General features: G+C 35.3%; 1 protein-coding gene across 1 annotated transcript in view; it reads right to left on the bottom strand.

The window, feature by feature from the left end:
* LOC140696538 (low-density lipoprotein receptor-related protein 1B-like) overlaps nucleotides 1-21027 on the bottom strand; it is a 298018-nt gene that overhangs the window by 107819 nt on the left and 169172 nt on the right. The window contains exons 19-22 of the mRNA XM_072962066.1: nucleotides 17668-17796; nucleotides 16080-16307; nucleotides 5240-5414; nucleotides 4177-4271 (exon numbers count right to left, since the gene is read on the bottom strand). Of these exons, the coding sequence (XP_072818167.1) occupies nucleotides 4177-4271; nucleotides 5240-5414; nucleotides 16080-16307; nucleotides 17668-17796 (627 nt within the window). The remainder of the gene's footprint in view (nucleotides 1-4176; nucleotides 4272-5239; nucleotides 5415-16079; nucleotides 16308-17667; nucleotides 17797-21027) is intronic.

A 21027-nucleotide genomic window follows, 5' to 3' on the forward strand; every position in this document is an offset into this window, starting at 1 on the left:
AACAGTACGTTACTGAATATATTTTAAGAAAGCAGTTCAAGCATGCAGAGTGAAGACACTGCAACTTAAAAAAACAGTTACTATGCAACATAGTTTTTAATCTAGTTTAATCAGTGCCTATAATACTCCTAAAACTAGCATTGTCTTAACTGGCCCCATTTCTCACAAACAATTTACACAGACTGAATACAGATAGGACTTTCCTGCTGTAAAGTTATTCACAGTAGTATTTTTTATAGTTGATTTACAGATCAGAGTCTTTCAAACCTATTGGGATAGATCAAAACTTGCATTTAACAGGGCTGGAGTGAATAAGGGTTATGTTCAAAAGAATTCAGTTTTATAGTCATACTCTGTGCTAAAAAACAAACAAAAAAACTTGCCAATAAGTAGATAAACTGACCAATTATATTTTGCTTGTTCTTTCTTTTTATAAGAAATCTGAGGTGCTAGTGAGAGTTGTTGGGTTCAGGACAGGCCACCCCAAATTATGCTATGTTGACATATTGATTATTTTGAATTAAAGTTACTTAAGAAACAGCTGGTGCAAGAAGAATATTCTGACCCTCTTTTGTTTCCCTGAAAGCAGGTATCAGTTCTCCCATGGGAAGTTAGCCTTCCTAGACTAAGAGGACAGAGGCATCCTTATTGCCAAACACAGGAAATTCAAGGCCACGAAAGTAGTATCAACAAACTTAGCTACTTCTTCATTAATTTGGAAACGCAATCCCAAATCCCTTTGTTTTGTCAAATCTTCACAAATAGTTGTTTCTTTGTCTAAAACGTATAAAAGCTGTCTGCTAAGGTCACTTTGGGTCTCATTCTTATGGGGATCCCATCAGTACATAGTTAAATTTTTTTTTCTCCTCCTGTTAATCTGCCTTCTGCCAATTTAATTACAAGCACACCTCATTTTATTATTCTTCGCTTTCTGCACTCAGCAGATACTGTGATTTTTTACAAATTGAAGGTTTGTGGCAACCCTGCCTTGAGCAGGTCTGTCAACACCATTTTCCCAACAGCATTTGCTCACTGTATGTCTGTGTGTCACATTTCGGTAATTCTGACATTATTTCATAATTTTTCATTATTATATTTATTATGGTGATCTGTGATCGGTGGCCTTTGACACTACTATGAATCACTGAAGGCTCAGATGATGGTTAACATCTTTTGGTAATAAAGTATTTTTAAATTAAGGTATGTATGCTGTATTTTTTTAAAGACATAATGCTATCCTATACTTGATAGACTACAGTATGGCGTAAACATAACTTTCATATGCCTGGGAAACCAAAAAATTTGTATGACTCGCTTTATTGTGATACTTGCTTTATTTTGGTGGCCTGGAACTGAAGCTGCATCTCTGAGGTATGCCTGCATTGAACAGCAAAAAGAACCAATAAAGGTAGAGAAAAAGAACTTTTCTTTCCCTATGGAGTCAAATGGCCACTGGATTAGACAGGGAAGGGAGAAGAAACAGCAAGAGGAACACATTTACATATGGACAACACAGTCTGTCATTCAACATTGCAGAGACCCTCAGTCTTAGCACCTCGTTAAATGACTAATAACCTCAAGTAGAAAAGTTACCAGAAGGAATTTGTAAGCAACACCTAATTGTAAACCACAATGAGAACTTATGAGAGCAAGATGAGGGCCAAGTTGCCCTTTTGCTCTGCGGGCTATGCTGGGAAGACCTGTGAGTCAAACCCAGTACTTCAAACTTATTTGCATCTTAGCATCAGCACCAGGTCAACATAGAGTTAAATTCTCACATGTGCATAAAAACTTGCTCACCTCAGGAGGCAACTTGGTTACATATATTCCTCTGCTACAGTTCTGTGGATTCTATTTTGTGTTTATTCTTCGCTGAACTCATTTATACACACACAATACTGCAGACAATCAAATCATTCAAAGTCCAGTCTATTGGACGCAACATACCTTCTGCTACTGCACCCGACAGGGTCTATTTATTAAAGGCCAGATGTTCTTTTCTTAAGTTTTCCTCATGAGAACTTTATAAAATGGGTATTTTGCCTTGATTTTTCAGATGAGGAAAGCAAGTACAATCAAGCTAACAGCAATTTGCTTAAGGTCACTGAGTTAAATTTACCTAATGGAATCTAAGATGATTTAGGTTCCTGTGCCCCTAAAGGAAAAGGACAATGTCAAACTTTTATCTACAAGCCTAAGACAAAATCTGATAGTCACTAAAAATCTGTTTATTGAATAAATGAATGCCTGACTCATAAGCTGTGGGAATAGTTTGTAATGAGGTTCTGGGTTATTTCCAGGAAAATATTATATCTTGCACAAATTAAAATTAAAAACTACCACTCTGAATTTATCTTAAAGCAAGTTTTTAAATATAATAATAACTGACATGAAGTAGACATTTAATATTTGTGATTGAATGTCGAACCATCACCCACACACAGTTAAAAATAACACCTGGTGGACAACACCTGAGGGACCAGCCACAAAGTGTAAATAGTAACATTCACTCTTTTTCTTAGAAACTTTCTTTATATGAGCTTTTAGGTTTCTTTAATTTATTTTGAGTAAGGAAATGGAAATTTAGAATTAAAGAAGATAAGGTTTTCCCCATTATAAAAACAAGCATATACGTTAACATTTTGGTGTAACCAACGGCTGCCACATTATAATGTAAGGATTTTATTTACTCTTACTATTTCAGTCGTACTCACTTTTCCACATTAAATATTCTGAACAACTCCAGATAAGCACCAACTGAATTGCTTTCATCCAAATTAAGTCCTTTGTATGGGTCCTAATCTTGTAGAGTCCCTTGTTTCTTTTGTCCTCTCATCATCCACACATAAGTATTAGAAATTGAAGGCAAATTGAAATGCTAACAGTACCTTGAATTTCAATTGTGTATCAAATCTTAGAACAAACAATTCAAAGAAAAGAGTTGTGAATAGTAGCATTTTACATCAGAGGTTTATCCTCTAGACTACATAAAAAATAATTATTTATGGCAAATCTTGTTGATACTACAGATTTATTGAATCATCACTATTAAAAGTGAGATACTTCAAGTCAGTATGCTTCCACATTTCTAAAACTAAGAAAAAACTGCTGGAAAGCTTCAATGGTATATTGATTTTACTCCAAGATTTAAAAATATCCTGTATTCAATTCAAAGCAAAATTGTGATTTTCTTCTGTTTATTCCATCATTTGCACATTTAATATAATAATCAAAATCTAAGTTCATTATTGGATTTTTTTAAAAGGTACTTTAAAATGACAAATAGGCAATATGATCTTTCTTGCCTCTCAAAGAAATACAAGAAAATACGAGGAAAGAGTGATTACAGCATGAAAAGAATATTATCATGTATAGATGTCTATGTGTAAACATGTAACATCATCTTCTGAAGGAATCTTTGAGATTTTTAAAGATGTTTTATGGGAATAAGTCAAAGCTCTCTTTCAGCACCATAGAGTTCTTACCTGATGACTTACAATGGTTAACAAAGGCAGAATAACGAACTAAATAAACACCCTGCAGAGTAAATGAAAACTGCTGAAAACTAAATATTAAATACTTAAATCATCACAACTATTAATAATGCCACAATAATGATAATCAAGGAGACTCGATACACCGTATTGCCACTGGAGCAAGTGGTGTATCAGATACTCACCAGTGAGAATAAGATATTTATTAATTATATTAAATGTTAAGCAACTTCAGTACTTAAGATACTGCAAAAATCCTCTTATCATAAAACCTATTTTCTAGATAAAGAAACAAAACAAAACAAGTATCTTCTGTATAGCACAGGGAACTATATTCAATATCTTGTAATAACCTTTAATACAAAAGAATATAGAAATAAATATATGTATGTATGTGTACGAATGACTGGGACATTGTGCTGTACACCTGAAACTGACAAACAATAACTGACTACACTTCAAATAAAAAAAAAAACCACAAAGTATTTTGTTTTCCAGAAAAACAGTGCTCCCTCCCTGCCTAACATAGCCCAAATGGGTTAAGATCGATAAATTCCAGGTTTAACTTATATTACTAAATTGATCGTATTTTCTTTTTCTACATTAAAGATCCATTATACAAGCACAGATTTGGCATAATTAAAACTGCAGTGATTATTAAAAAAAAAAAACCCAAACTTACCAACTGGTTCCTTTTGATTCTGAAAGAGAATCTTGCTATTGCTGCCATCCATATTTGCCATGTTAATTGTGTTTCCATCTGTCCAGTAGAGTTTCCTTGATTCAAAAAGAGATATGGGATTAAAAATATTAGATATAGACCTACTTGTCGACTAGAAACATGCACTGAAGAACAAAGTTAATACGAAAGTTAATTCTTGGCTCAGGATACATTTTTTTGAGAAGACCCCCAAATTGTTGAGCCCCTTGCCTGGGAAGAAAATACCAAGCTTGCTTTTTCCTGTTATTAAAGAACAGTTATCTTACTTCTTTTAAACTCCTACATTCACAACTGAATATTTAACTATGACTACAGTAAATTATTTCCATTAAAGTAATTCATTGAGATTGAATCCTCTTGGCTTTAAGAAATCAGATACCATAGAAGGGAACCAAATCATTTCAATCATTCCTCTTGAAAGCACTGGGGAGAAAGGACTTCTTTTAGCTCTACACAAGGTCTCTACGTGGGGACATGATAATAAGCCAGAAGCTGGGAGAATCTGCTCCACTTATCAGTGCCAATCATATCAACATGCAGTAAGCATGTTATTAACAACCGGTATTTGAAATGAAATCAGCAACTTTTCCCTGCATCTCTTTTTCATTCTGAACTGTCACTCTTAAGAAACATAAATACAATCTTACAGTAATATATAAAAATTTGATTTTGTGCAGAAAACAGAAGTCTCCAACAAGAGATCTCTTTCTTTAATGCTTGTTTTCTAAAAATTTTTTTGGTAGGGGGGAAGTAGTTAGGTTCATTTGTTTATTTATTTTTAGAGGAGACACTGGTGACTGAACCCAGGACCTCATGCATACTAAGCATGCGCTCTGCTGCTTGAGCTATAGCCCGTCCCCTCAGGGACCTCCTACATGTTCCATATTTATAATTTTTTTGTAGAGCATATACATTTGTGTGTGTGTGTGTGTATGTGTGTCCTCTGAATCAAAGTTTTTATATAAAATCAGATCAAAGTTGTGTAAAATTTTTGAAAATCTTAAAAAAAATAATCATACTTTACCCCCTCACTGGGTGAGCTGCAAGACACTGTGGCTTATCGATTCCGTGGATAATTGAGGTTTTCAAGGAGCCATCTAGTCGTGCCACATTAATTTGTGTTTCATCAAATTCTGAGCTAATCCAGTATAAATTTCGTGAGACCCAATCCACTGCTAACCCTCTGATAGTCTGAATATCTGTAAAACAAGGAAAGAGAAAATTAAAAGTGAATGAAGTTTCTCATTCTTTTTGCTTTCCAAGAAAGTTATTTTCTGTCTCAGGGAAAATTTAATTTACACTTTAATTTGTTAGCTAAAACTGTACAAGATTGTAATCTCATCCCTTATCAACCCTTCTTAAGGCATGAATGATCATTAATGCCTTACTGCTGAGCCATTTGAAAACTTGAAGTAACAATTAGCATTGAAATTACACCAACGGTCCATGATTCACTAGTAAACACTTAGAGCAGATGCAGGCAGCAGTCCTACGGGCCAAGGTGACCAAAATTCAAATTAGAGCAATAGCTTCTCTAGTTGGTAGCACAGCTTTCCAGTTAGGAACAAGTACTTGTGGGCCGTCAACAAATGGGCCGTTTTATGTTCTAAGTGCCAATTTGTTACGGAAACGAAAAAAAACAATTCAACTTTCCTAAAAGAATTACCAGAGTTGAAAATCTTTAAAACGGATAATTAACAGAAATTGACTGAGATATGAGCAAAGAAACGAAAACCCTTTTAACATTCCTCTAATGTGGATTCTACAGAAATCACAGAAATCTAATTAAGGCCCGATTCATTTCAGTCAATAGGAATATTTGGGTTGCTATTACTTGATTATTCAATCAGGCATCTTTTTAAAAAGTGATGGAATTTAGGTTTAAATATAATTGTACATTTTAATTAGAGAAAGAAATTAAAATGAAAGTGTTAAAAACAATGGATACGAGGAAATCTTTTTAATGCGTTAACAGATGAAGCAGGCCAGTCTATCCCCAGTCTGTGGCACTTGACTACTCTAACTGAGTTTTGTCTTATTTTACAAAGTTTTAGTATTTTCTAAATACCATGCTGTACCTCTTTGGGCTCTCTAGGCCCCTATTACGCAAATTTACAAGACACCTGGAGACTGTTAAAATGAAGATTCTGATTTGGTAGGTCTGGGGAGGGCCCTAACATTCTGCAAGTTAATAACCAGCTCCCAAGAGCTGCAGCCATGGCTCCACAGCAGTGCTTCCAATCCAAATGCTTCTAGAAACCCGGAGCAGCTGCTACTTAGCTCATCAAATTAATGCATCTTCTCCCCCTTACCACCCCCCATTTTTTTTTATCATTTTCAAAAGATGTCACAAAGCTTGATGTTCAGAAAGGGAAAACTCTAGATTTTTTAAAATCTGCCAACTCGTTCAAAATTTAAAAGAGCAAAATGAGGCAGCCCTGACAGTTCTGAGTCAGCTGTGAAGTGTGGTGCTGGCGTGGTCCACTCTACTGCGAGTTTACAACCTCATTTCTTGACAGAGCCTATTTCCCTTTTATTATTTCGAAATAACTTTTAATCACAGTGCTCGGCAAAGGTTTTCCCCACGTTCCAAATTCTCCTCTAAGCAACAGCCTCTCACTCAGCAAGTTACCTTTCATCCTTAATTTCTGGTGTGTTGGCAAATGTTGAATGTGAACTGCATTTCTCAGCCCAACACTTGAAATTTCTTTTTTACTTTTAGTTATTCTCATCCAGCTCCCTCCTTCCTTGAGAAGAAAAAGACACACACCACCTCTGGGAAGCTAAACCTGCCATCGCAGACACGCCTTTGCCTCACCCAGGATACTTACTCTTCCTCCTTTACCCTCTGCACTTAATTGGCTGCTGAGAAACAGTAATGAGATTTGGCTTCATGTTCTAGGTTGGGTGCCTATTTTTTTGTCTCTAATCAAGTCACTTAGATTTCGCCCTCTTTTCTTATTGGGAAAACGAGGCTAATTAGAGGTAATACATAGGATTGTTGTGAATATTGCATTAGATGATGTGTGTTTTTGCAGCTTCATTCAGGGTTGACACTTTGGCAATCCAAGGACTTAATACTTTCTGTATTTTTACCCTGAATTGCTCGGTTTTGGCAAAAAAACCCAAGTTTTTATTTCCTCTCAAATACATGTGTTCCAAAGGTTGTTTTTTTTTTTTCCCAGCTGTCCCTGCTGCTCAAAATCTTTTACTTATTTCTGATTGACTCCTAATCATATGGCCAAGAGAATACATGGCACTCTTAACTTGGAAAGCATAGCCACATGTAAGCTGTAAATACCTAGCCAGTCTTAGTCAATTCTATGCTCCATGCTCTCTCAAATCTATTTCTGTCTTTAATATTGCATAGCTTACAGTCATTTTCCTCTTTAAAGCAACTGATTTAGTTGCTGCCAAGTTTTTCTGACTAAGGAGCTCTGGATCATGACCTTTGATTGCCCCAAGGTATTTGATTGCTTCCAACTACTCAGAAAGTGATGTCTAAATTCCTTAGGCTGGCTCTCTATATAATCTGAATATAACTACCTTATCCACTTTTTCACTATTTTTAACCCATTATCTTACACTTCAGTCATATTGTTGTTTTCAGATTTCCAGACTTACCCTGATCTTTCCAACCTATATGGAATTATCTGGACCTCATAGCCTATCACATCTTCACTTATCAAAGTCTTATGCAAAGCAGGCCAGCTGATGGGGAACAGCACCCTTCAACTACGAAAACTTAATCAGTTCTCCTATATATCCCAGCCCTGAAGATTTTCTCTATCTACCTAACTCAACAGAACTATACGTGATCAATCCCTTTCTACCTTGTACAGTAATTGTTTGCTAACAAATGACTACTTTCGCATATATTTCTTGAAGGTGGGTTCCTTGATAACTTATCTTCATAGTTGCCTCCACCAAACAGACAGCATTGTCTTCAAACTAAATATTTTTAATGAATTGATGAATAAATGCATGATATGCACAATCTATAATTTTAAGGATATATGAGCTGAGCTAAAACTGTCATAGGTGAGGTCCTCATGTTTATTTTCAGGAGTAAATATCTAAACACACACTCATTTCTCACTCTCTATCCTTACTCTTTTTCTGTCCACTAGTTTGGAGTTTCTAGTTACCAGCTTTATGTCTAAACTCCCATAGACTGAGTTCATTCTTACAATAGATCAGAACAAAAAAATCAAAACACACACAAAGAAATGAGACATAAGAGCAAGAATAAAGAGAAAAATAAGTAACAGATTTAAATCTCCAAAGCTTACCTGGTTTTATTGGGTATAAGATAAAGAAAAATGAGTGAAATATTTTAAAGAGAAAAATATACTTTGAAAAAATAAGCAAGGTGCAGTAATTTATTTTTTAAAATCTTCTTGGAATATATAAATGAGAAGCAAAAATAACTTGAGAATATAAAAAATATAATAAGTCATGAGATGGACTGACCAGCAGGTTAGACACAGTTAAACTAGTGAACTGTAAGACAAATTGAAGGTTAGCTACCAGAGGTAGCTCAGAGAAACAAAAAGATTAAGTGAGCTGGAGGCTAGAATGAATAATCTAGCACATCTAGTCATAGCTTCTAAAGGAAGGAATAGAGAGACTGGGTTAGAAAAAATGGTCAGAGATAATAGTTGAAGATTTTTTTACTCCCTGGGCTGATGAAAGACATGACCCAAAAGGAGGTACAACACATTACAGGTGGCTAAATAAAAACACTGTCATGAGAAAAAAAAAAAAAAAAAAGAATAACGTTAAAAGCATCTAGAGAGAAAAGACTGCAAGAAAGAATAACAATTAGCCAAACATAGCGATTCTCAACAGCAATAAGAGATGTGAAAAGACAGTGAAATAATATCTGAAAAGGGTTGAGAGAAATAACTCTAAACGTGGAATTTGTACTCAATATTATCTTTCAAATTATATCTCAACAACAACAAAAAATTAGACTTAAAAACGGGCAAAGGACTCAGTAGCCATGTCTCCAAAGCAGATTCAGAAATGGTCAACAAAAACATGGAAAGATGTTCAACATCACTAATCACTAGGAAATGCAAATGATAACCACAAACAGATACCACCTCACACCCATTAGGATAGTTACTATAGAAAATGAACAAACTAACTAACTAAAATCAGAAAATAACAAATTTTGGCAGGAACATGAAGAAATTGGAACTCACTGTATACTGCTGATGTAGCCTTTGTGGGAAACAGTATAGCAGTTCCTCAAAAAATTAAAAATAGAATTACCATATGATCCAGACATTCCACCATTGGGTATATAACCAAAATAATTGAAAGCAGAGTCTCAAAGAGATATATGTACACCTATGTTCATAGCATTATTCACAGTAGCCAAAAAGTGAAATAAATATATATATATAAACATACATAAAAATAGATAAAAACAAGTTTCTTCTGTATAGCACAGGGAACTATATCCAATATCTTGTAACAACCTTTAATGAAAAAGAATATGAAAATGAAGATATGTATGTATACGCACAACTGGGACATTATGCTGTACACCAACTGTACTTCAATTAAAAAAGAAGGAAAATGATGACACATTATAAACTGACTATAAATTAATAAAAAAATTAATAAAATAAAATAGTGGGTATAACACTACAAAGAAAATGAATAACTTAGTGTCTACCATGGTCTTAGTTTTGTCACTTTTAAAACATATGTATGTATCCCACATCTATTTCTTTCTAGAGAACATAGGAATAGAATTATGGCTTTTTCACAATCTTTATATTTCTTAATGTCCTAAGCCTATAATTATTCCTATCTTAGATAAACAACTCACTGTTGATTTTGAAAAAAGTCTGAAGTAAGCCTCCTTCTTTTATTTTCATCTGGGTCAGTGTCTCCAGTATCTTTCCAATTATTTGGTCAACTTCTCTTTCATTCATCAGGTTCAATTACTCCTACATCAACCCTTGGTGTCTGTCACCTTCTTTAACTCTCTTGTTCCAGCCTAATTTTTGCTTCAGATTTGGGATATTTCTATAACTTTCTAATTGTAGCCTCGTCTATAATTTCTCACTTTTTCAATCTAACTACCAGGTTTATGCCTGATTTATCATCAAAAGATATTGAATGACCTATACCCAGCTGTAAAAGTCTTCAGTGGCTTTCTACTGCCTTGAGGAGAAGAAAAAAATACAAAAAACAGCTCATGTGGTATAAGACCCTTTGTGATCTGCCATCATATTAAACTTCTAGTTTATTTTTCTACGAGGCCTAGCTACCCCTCACTACTTGCTCCTCTTTACACACGTGTCCAGATCATTGTGCCTACTGATAGCTCAACCTAGACTAATCTTGCTACCGTTTCCCCTCAAAGCATGATCTGACTACTCCCCCTTAAGTGAGAACTTCAGTAATCCCAGGTAAGAACTCAGGACTCCTTGTGCTAATTTTCTGAGAAGTAAGGTTTTAGAGTTGTGTTGGCAACTTCATGAAATTCCAGGCCACCATCAATAGAATCTCAACTTGTATCTTATTAAATTCCTGATTTCACTGAGCCTTATACTTCCGTTAGTTGACTACATTTCACTCTGTCACCAGATATGAAGCTCCTTGAGGTTACAGATTGTCTTAGTTAAATAACTGCTACCTCCCCACTCATGCAGTATTCCAGATACAGAATCCAGAATAAGGTATGGGGAAAAAAAGGACACAGAATAAACTAAAACAGCATTTCTATCCTTGCAACTAAAAGACAGAGAATGTACACAGGAAGCATTGCTCATTCAGCTCCCATTACTATAGATACACAGTTCTCAATGGAATGGCATTTATAGGTATCAGTTTTGCCTTTATTTTTTTTCTTTTCTCTCCCTTTCTCTCTTTCTCTCTTTCTTTCTTTTCTTCCTTTCTTCCTTTCCTCTTCCTTTCTCTCTTTCTTCCTCTCTTTCTCTCTTTTTTTTAAATCACAAATGTTGACACACTCCATGAAAAGGTTTCTTGGATGAAAATGAAAACTGAACATTCTATTCAGAAACAGGCAAAAACAACAGATGTTCCCTGTCCAAACTTTCTACTTTAATGCAAGGCCTGTTTCCAAAATCTATGAATGAAAACTTCTATCAATGAAAAATGACCTGTTTTCAATTCTTACGTTCTCTCTGGATGAATTTTCACAATAGATTTTATTTTCTAAGCATTTTTATTGCTGGGTACAATTAAACATGGTACTTACAAAACAGAGGGAATGAATGAATCGTCAGTACTCACTGACAAGTAATTGTTGGCAGAAGTGGGTAACAATTTTAAATAATAATGGAAATCTACTCTGAAACAGGTCCAATTAGATTTAAAGTAGCATTGAGAACTGAGTTTTATATAGCAGCAACATGATCAAAAGTTCTGCATTTAAAATAGTTTATATTTTTGCAGTTAAAAAAGCACATACTCTTATAACTTCCTACCATATAAGAAAATGTTCTTTACAGAAATCCACAGATAAACTTCTAGTTGATATCCATCTTTCTTACATCCATTTTACCTTCTGCTTAACCTAACAGTCTAGTCCATTCAGATTACAGACGACCTCAGTACTAAAAAATTACTTTTCTCAAGCAACAGTATTTGCCCAAAGCTGAATTCTTACTTTTCCTAAGATGAACAATTTATACTTTGTCCTAGAATAATCAAATACAGCAGGGGTCTTTTCCAATTAAAAAAATGAGATTCTATTGATGGTGACCTGGAGTTTCATAAAGTTGCCAACGTATCTCTAAAAGCTTTTCCTTACATTTCATAATAATCAATAAAATTGTGGGCGAGGAGGTGAAATAACCCCCCCTTCACCCGAGCTCTGCGAGGTGACTCTGCAGAGTACGCTGAGTGCTACAGCACAGCTGCTCTCCACCTTGCTGAGGCTCCCTATGTGTAAAAGACAGGGACAGTAAAGGGAAAAGATCATAGCTTTGGAGTCAAAAGACCTAAATCCATACTTGGATGAAACAAAGCTTTGCTATTGCCTAGTGTGGCAAACCTGAACAAAATGCTTCCTCATATTTAAAAGCAGAAAATGACACTTACCTCCAAGGACTAAATGGTAGGTAAAATAAAATAAGGACAGACAGAAGTGCAAAAGCTCAACTATCTTACTCCTGACTTACAGTAGGAGCTTTAAGGCATATTAATGTTTTACTCTGTTAATCGCAAGCAGTACTCTAGGGTTCTGGGGTGGGGGGAGTGATCTTTTATCCAATAAGGTGTGACCCTGGGCAGTATATGAGTACTCAGGAGGGGCAGCTGAGCTTGTGGAACTGTCTTAACAGGACAACACTGTGGGATGAAGTCCCATGTCCTCTTATTTTAGGGCAATAAGGATGACAGGAGCTGTAAATATATAGCCCTAAGTGTGAATTTGTCTCCATCACTTGCTCACTTTGGTTTTGAGGCAGAGTTTTAGCTTAGGTGAACTTAAGTTGTCTTCCCTGCAGAATAGAAATAATTTTTACTAATAGGTTTTCAAAGATTAAATGAGATAATGGTATTTGTCACATTAATGACAACTAATGTTATTCAACATGCCAGAAAAATAAACCTGAGAGCATAAATAACTGAAAAATATTAGGACCAAGCAATGATTCAAGTATAAGAATTAATTACCACCAGAGCCTAGGGATGCAGGCCACTAGCAAGAACACTTGCCATGAATTGTTACAGTTGTTTATTTCTTTCTTAGAATAAAACTATCTTTTGGTTATTGTGAAAGATGTATATTAATTTATATTATAAATTATTAATGTGTACAATGAATGTGCCTAGAGTCATATATTAGAATTTATCCCTAAATGAAGTGTACCTGCTACAAGCCACTATAATAAATAGCTCATGTGTATAATATATACAATAAGAACAGCTTACTGTTTTAGGATACGGAGAATGACAAGACAGGCAAACTATTTCCACTCCCCTTCATGCTTCAGGCTTGGCACCAAGAGCCTCAGTGTTTTCCTAGAAAATGGTTCAACTGAGAAGAAAACATGGGAACTGGTAGGGGTAATAGATAGATTTGGGGCCTGATTTTTGAAGGTGATTTCCCATTAGACTTGCGCTAAGGAAGATAAGGAAAGAGTTTCTCAAGAACAAGTCCAGTTGATGGAGGACAACAAAGTGAGAAAACTCAGAGGCAACAGTGTCAGAAGCAAGAGAAAGGCCATCATTTACAAGGACCCTAGGAGATGAAAGGATAAAATAAAGTACACTGACTGGCAGGGTTTGAGATACTTTGATGAATTTGGAACTTGTGACCAACTAGAAAGTTGGTCACAAGTTCTATTAATTTAAAGATATTAATGAAATTAAATAATAGTTAATGGAAAGATATGAATGGAATTAAAGACATTAATGGAAAGTGTCTAACAGGGTTCCACTCTGGAAGAAAGGGAAAAGCAACACCACTTGACCTGTGGGGGAGCCAGGAACTAAGGCACTGTCCTTGACAATGCCTAGTCCTCAACCTTCATATTCAATTGAATTATTTCATAGTTTTACTCTGATATCTCAATGATCTTTCCACATTTCACTATCTCTACTGTTTCCACTCTAGTCCAGGCTTCTATCACCTCTTACTAAAACTACTCTAGCAGCCGTGTCTCCCAGAGTCCACTGCTCCTCCACCCTCCAAGCCAGACCACTTCATTTTCTCTACTAAACATAACAGCTAGAGTGATCTTTTCCAAAGGCAAAGCATGGGAAGGGACTGGGATTTCAAAATGTAGAATAGCTAAACAAGATTGTACTGTGTAGCACAGGGAAATAAATACAGGATCTTGGGGTGGCTCACAATGAAAGAGAATGTGACAATGAATATATGTATGCTCATGTATAACTGAAACATTGTGCTCTACATTGGCATTTGACACGACACTGTAAAATGACTATAACTCAATAAAGAAATGTTTATATATATAAAAAAAAAAGTTCCTTGAAGAAGGAAAAAAACAAAAAACAAAGGCAAATGCAGTTGTATTCGCCTTAAAACATTTCCTTGGTCCCCATAATTTTTAGTATTAACATAAAAATCGATAACTTATCCTATAAAGGCTGGCATGATTTGGCTTCTATTTTTTTTTTTTTTAGCTCTATCAGCATGTATAGCACACCGCTCTCATTCTGTACTTCATGCTCTTCAGCGTATCCTGGCCCTCCTTCAGTTTCTTATCACGTAGAAAGTATTCCAATACTTGTCAAAATGACTGAGTTAATAATTATTGAGCCTAATGAGTATATGTATTATCAGTGAGAAAATATGATTGCTCAATGTCTGGTTAATAATTACAAATAAAATCTCCTAAGTGGAAATAAGTCTTTGCGATTTTCTCAAAGATGAACTCATCAAATTACTACTAGTTACAAATCTATAATCAGAGAGAAAAAAAATTGTCCCTTGATTTTTTGAGATAGAACATCTTTTACTTTATACAATTCACAGAACCTTTAGGAAGTATTTCACATTCACGATGAAGCATGTGAACAATTTTCTATTAGATTTTGATAAATTTCTTGTGAGAAGACTGCCTAAATGACTGTCGGTCTTGAGAGGCACCTTAGGTCCTTCAGCTGTTCCCTCAAGATTTTTCATGATCATTAACCAGACATTTCTTTAAAATCAAATCTACCAATGATTATCAAACCATTTTTCCCTTGTTCCTGTAAAAAAAAAAAATCCTGCACAAATTGGAAATCCTTGCATCAGCTTTTTTAGAAAGGCTCTTCTCTTACAGAAAGTTTAAAACAAATATTTGAACAAGCTTATAATTCACTCAAGTTGCTTCAGCAGTACCATCCTGAGATGGGTAAAGAGCGTAAATACGAGAGTAACTGAGGGCTCAAATACTCTCAGGTCTACTACTGGTACTCAAGCCAGTCTTCTAGTAGTATGTGTGGAAATTCTCAAAAAACACTGTGAATTTAAAACCTGCACCTCTTATTGCTTTCATCAAGAGGTGGATCATTGCTCAACTAAGGTCTGATTCAACGCACAGGAGTTTGAAGTATCTATACAGATCGTTACCCTCTCCTCTACCCTTCTTCAAATCAATCTGTTGTGCTTAGGGGGCATGAAACTAAAAGAAAACTATACTGTTTCATTTTGCAGTCATGGCCAACAGCAAGTGCTCAATGAACATTCATTCAACACAACAATAACTGACCCAGAAATCAAAATGTATCAACAGTTAAGCAAAAATTAGGATAATTCAATGCTAAATTTTTAGAGCTGAACCACTGTATTTAAATGTATGTCTAATTTCAGCTTTATTTTCTTCTTTGGGTAAAGGCTTTTTTTTTTTTTTTTAAGTGGTTAATTCAACAACATTCACGGCAAACCTTTTTTTCTCACTGATTCAACCTGCTGGGTTAGGAGTTGGATAGGAACAGGTTTCCTCTCATTTGTTTAGTCTAGTTCCATAAAAATATGTGCAAAAGTAACTTAATAAGCTTGAATCAGAGGGTGAAACCAGTCTTTACCAATATCCTATATTTTCCCTTTGCAAATGTAACTATTCCTCCAACAGCAAAAAGGCGTCTTCAAATCTGTTTATTTAGAAACCTGTAAATTTTAAGACCCGTTCTGATATTTTTCTTGTTGTGAAATTAAATTTCTAGTGATCAGACTACTATGTCCAACATAATTACAGCATTCTACAATTGTTAGGCTATAGCACATCATTAAATCTCTGAATAATCTATTCCAACTTTCAATTAACAATAGAATTGGATAAGAGAAAAAAATATAAAAGAGATGTGATTATTACAAATTGAATAGCAAACATTTTCTAAGTAGTAAAGTGCAAATCTTTTACCTCTTGAAATAACAGTTTCTAACCCAGTTCCATTAATGAAAGCCCGTTTAATGGTTTGTGTTTTAATATCTGTCCAGTATAAACGTTCTTCAGATGCATCAAAGTCTATCACGGTAACGTCATCAATGTCAGGGACTGTGAAGGCGGTGATAAAGTTAAAGTACGGATTGTCAATATCCACTCCTCTGATTTCAGAACGCCTTGCATAAAGAAGAAATTTTTTCATTTCTAGAAAAGAAATAGAAATGTGTTTTTCTTTATAAGCTTGGCAAGTTTGAAGCAGTCTATAAATTCTAAGATATTTCTTGTTGATGATTTGATAAATTTTTAACACTACAAAGTCATAACCAAGATCTGATGGAAACATGAATGCAGAAATGATTTATCTATTTTTACATTAAAGTGCTTAATAGTAACAGATGTAAAACAGGTTCAATCCTTAAGTCATCGTTGTTTTTCTTTTTAGTTAGAAATGACAAGAACTTATCAGTAATTGATTTGATCTTAGAATTTCAAAAAAACTTGGTAAAAGACATGAACTCTACAACTGTCAGTCATAATGTTTTCTGTATATAATTGTAACAATATTGTAATGCATTAAACCCTTTTTGAAAGAATCTAAGAACATTCTACATTATCTTTGAATAAAATGAGATTAAAACATCGCTTTAAAAAAATCACGTCATGTTTTCCCTATCAAAACTAGGGTTCAAATTATCTTAAAGCATGTTGTATTGTAAATGTTTATGAATCCATAGTAACCAACATTGTGAGGCATCCAATCATTTTTACTTCCTTAGACACCTTTCTTGCACTGAGTTTGTGAAATGTAAGTAGATTTAAAAGAAATAGGATGCAAAAATATTCTATCTTCTGTTTTTCTCTTTGGGGTTATTATTGATATTTTAGATACGCTATGATGGTATAAAATTAATTAAAGCCACATGTGCCTAAATTCCTGCGTTAAGACTCCATGAATACATTCTTTTTTGCCCTTAAAAGTAATTCCTATGCAAACAAGAACTACTAAAAACAACAGAAAACAAGAAAACCCACAGTCTGGTATTTGTTCACAGATTTTTTTTATCGTTTTTTTTAGTTTAAATGTGCTGTCGAAATTTTTTTTTTTTTTACAAATCTTCCTAAGTTCTATATTTTACCTCATATTTTCTCCCTTCAAGTTGATAATCCCCTACAAAATGATGCTAAAGTAACTTCAGAAGAGCAGGAGGAGATTAAAGCGGTTAAGTACCTCTTTGTTATGCAGGTTACCTACATCATCATTTTCTGATAATGCACTTTCTCTTACTGATCTGCCTGTTTCGTAGAGATAAATTCTGACACACCAAATAAGCAAGGAGCAAGAAAAACGGGTGAATCAGGTACTAAATAGCGAAGTGCAGCATATCGCACATTTAAAGAATTTGTCAGCCTCCCCAAAAGCAGATGAATCATCGACAGAGTCTGAAAATAGCACCACCTCAAATGTTTTTAAGGGCATGCAAAGCTGCGTCTGCTCTCCTTTGAGGAAAATCAGAATGCGAATACAACTCGGGAGGATGCAGTGCGGACTTCAGAAGAAACTTACCGTAGCAGGTCTTCTTGTTTGAGGAGAGCTTCATCAGGTGGGGGCACGCACACGCGGCGCTGTGGTGATTGATCAGACACATGTGGGAGCAGGGGCCTCTGCCCTCATTAGCTGCACAGGGATTGCGAGCTGGAATTACACAGTGAGAGAGTGACAGTGAAGAAGGAAGAACGTCTCAGGGAACCTCTGAGGCTGACAAGGGTCATTCACTTCATGAGTCAAAGCGAAGTCTCCTACAGAGCACACCACTCAAGTGATTCATAGGACAGTAACAGACAATCGTACGCTGTAATTACATGAATAAAAACATTTTTTTCTCCTCTAAGGCAACTCCCTCGATTTCTTCTAAGGTGAATGATATGCATTCTATTAAAGATTTCGTCTGAGAAACAATCAGGAATAATTATTAAACTTAGTGTGAAATAAACTCAAGTAGACCACAGCGCGGCGTTGGGAGTTCCGATGTCATTACTTTCCTAGCATATGGTACAGATCCCTCTCTTGCCTTAGCACACCACTCTGAAGGCTTCCCCAGGAAACTGCTATTGCATATACTATCTATCCTTTCATGCCATTTCTTCTTTTTCAAATCAGAGGCTTATGTGAAAAAATGTCTCCCTTCCTTATACAGGCATCTACTTACTTTTTTTCCCCTGCATTAACTTACTTCATGGCTAAAGTTTGCTCCGCATGCTCATACTTACCATACAGTCCATTGCATGAATAACTTATGACATATTCAAATTGAGAATGGAATATTAAATTGTGCAATTCCAGTATCATCCTCTCATTCTTTTGTTTTTCTTGTTCTGTCATCATGCCTTTTTGAATAAGATTTTTAATCTCAGTTGATCAAGCTGTTCCCTTAAATCTTATTTGTATAGAGCCTATCTAGTAGGATAAATTCTTTGGAACCATGCTAGTCAACTGAAGGCAGAAAAAGAGTTCCACCTTCTGATCCCACCAGCAATATTGTAGTTTTCAACTAATAATGTCTTCCTAACAAGGGGATCTATTGCTCAGTGTAGTAATATCGTCTTGTAGAGTTTTAGAGCACAGATAATAAAAGTCAGTAAGTTATAATAAAATTGTAGAGGACATGAGAAATTAACTGAATTTGATAAATACTCAACATGGCTTTTGGCAGTCTTTGGCACCCTCCCCATAGGATGTTTGATTAAAAAAATAAATAAAAGAAAATTAAAGGCGCAGAAACATTTCCCTAAGCAAATCAATTAGGAACAAAAGCTATTAGAAAATGGAGTAAGGTCAAGCTGAGAGACTCCTTAGGCATGCACATCCCTCTGTCACACGGTATAAGGGCCACCTATTCTGCTCTCTTCCTTTTTAACTTCGTGCAGTATAACTGGAGTCTCTAAGGAATTGCAAGTTAGAGAGCCAAGAGAGGGGATGAGATGGTTACTCAGGAGGAAAGGTGCTGCAGAAAATGAGAAGAAATGAAGAGGTGCTGCTGAAAACAGCTCTCTGGAGTAGGGTTACCTAGCTGTGGTGCTCAGAAAAAAATACTCAAGTTTTCAATACTTGAAAAAAAACAAGAGGATGAGGAAGAAGGAGAAAAACAGAAAAAAATACAGAGGAGGAAAAGAGAGGAGAAGGAAGAAGAAGAAGGAGAAGGAGAAGGAGAAGGAGAAGGAGAAAATTATTTAAAAACATTGACATAGGAGATGCTATTCCTCTCAAGGAAGTTAAAAGCATAATCCGTGACAGCTCCACGACAGGCACTTGGATTTCCCTTTGAACATCACTGTTTTTAGCCCAGAATCATACTAGCTCTTCAAAACATCCTATAATTGTGATAAAATGCTTTTCAAAGTCAAAGGTAACATACTAAGCTTCTATATACATACTAAAGTAAAAAAAATTACTAACTTTATAGCCCAATATATTTATTAATGATTATATTGTAATGTGATATTAACAATATTTTGTGCTTTAAAGCATGGAAAAATCTACAGAGGCTTTTTTAATTTTTAATCTCTTCTTACTTTGAAATAGTGGAGTTAAATCTTTTTTAAAGTTTCTTTCGAACCGTGTCTTTCAACAGATACCTATTCTAATCACCAAATTAAGGAATTTGGTTCACAATACTTATGTTTTAATATAAAGCAGGGATTAGCAATTGGTGATCCTGGAGCCAAATCTGGTTCACCTACTTCTGTACATAAAGTTTTACTGGAATATGGCCATGCCCCTCAGTTCACATATTATCTACGGCTGCTTTCACACTGCAGCAGCAGAGGTGAGCAGTTTTGGCAGAGACCAAAATGGCCCACAAAGCCCTAAAATATTTATCCTCTGGCTCTTTACAGAAAAGGTTTGCCAACACCTGATGTAAAGCAATTAACTATTTTATGAGAAATACTATCTCAAAATCCAATAGCAATACAGAGGTTATAAACTCCTACAAGACCAAGGCTATCCCATTCATTGTATCCAGGAGATGGGAAAAGCTGACCAGTCGATAGGATGCTATAAGCAATCTTAGATTAAATTTAAATATCGGTGTGCAGACCAGGTTTGCTGATGGCTCGTGTTATCTAAACTCAAGTTGCCCAAAAAAAGAACCTCAGACGCACGTAACATGCCTCCTTATATTTATTCACTGAATAAATATTTATGAAGCACCTAGTTGTTCTGCCCAGTTTTAAAAAACTGGATATAATAGTAGGCAAGACATCATTCTCGCACCAAGGAGTTCACAAGTCTGTCCTCTAACCTTGTACAACATCCCCGTCAACACCACAGGCACTGGCTCAGTCTCGGTTCTCTCCATTTCTTGCTTGGATTGCTGCCCTAACTTCCTAACTAATCATCTAATTTTCAGTTACTCTCCACTGCACACAGTTATTTTTCCAAAGTACACACTTGATCATATAGCTGCCCTGCTTAAAATTCTTGCATGGCTTCCCACTACCTACCGCACAAAGTCGCAAATCTTATCTGCTACCATTTTCTGCAAGATTTCTTGGCACTAACCAGGTTGGTTCACTAGCTGCCCTTTCACCTTTCAGTTTTTTAATTGTAATCCACTCTGTTTATTATTATTAATATTACTACTACTACTACTACTACTACTACTACTACTACTACTACTACTACTACTACTACTACTACTACTATTTTTGGTGGGGGGAGGTAATTAGGTTTACTTATTTATTTTTTAATTTGAGGGGCTGGGAATTGAACCAGGACCTCTTGCACGCTAAGCACACGCTCTACCACTGAGCTATACCCTTCCCCTGACTTTGTTCATTATTATTAAAAACGGCATAAGGTTCTAAACTCACAAAATTTTAACTTCTAAGCATTTTTCTACTTCTCTTTCATTGCCATATTTAA

This window comes from Vicugna pacos, chromosome 5 (assembly GCF_048564905.1).
Source record: "Vicugna pacos chromosome 5, VicPac4, whole genome shotgun sequence".
Taxonomy (NCBI): domain Eukaryota; kingdom Metazoa; phylum Chordata; class Mammalia; order Artiodactyla; family Camelidae; genus Vicugna; species Vicugna pacos.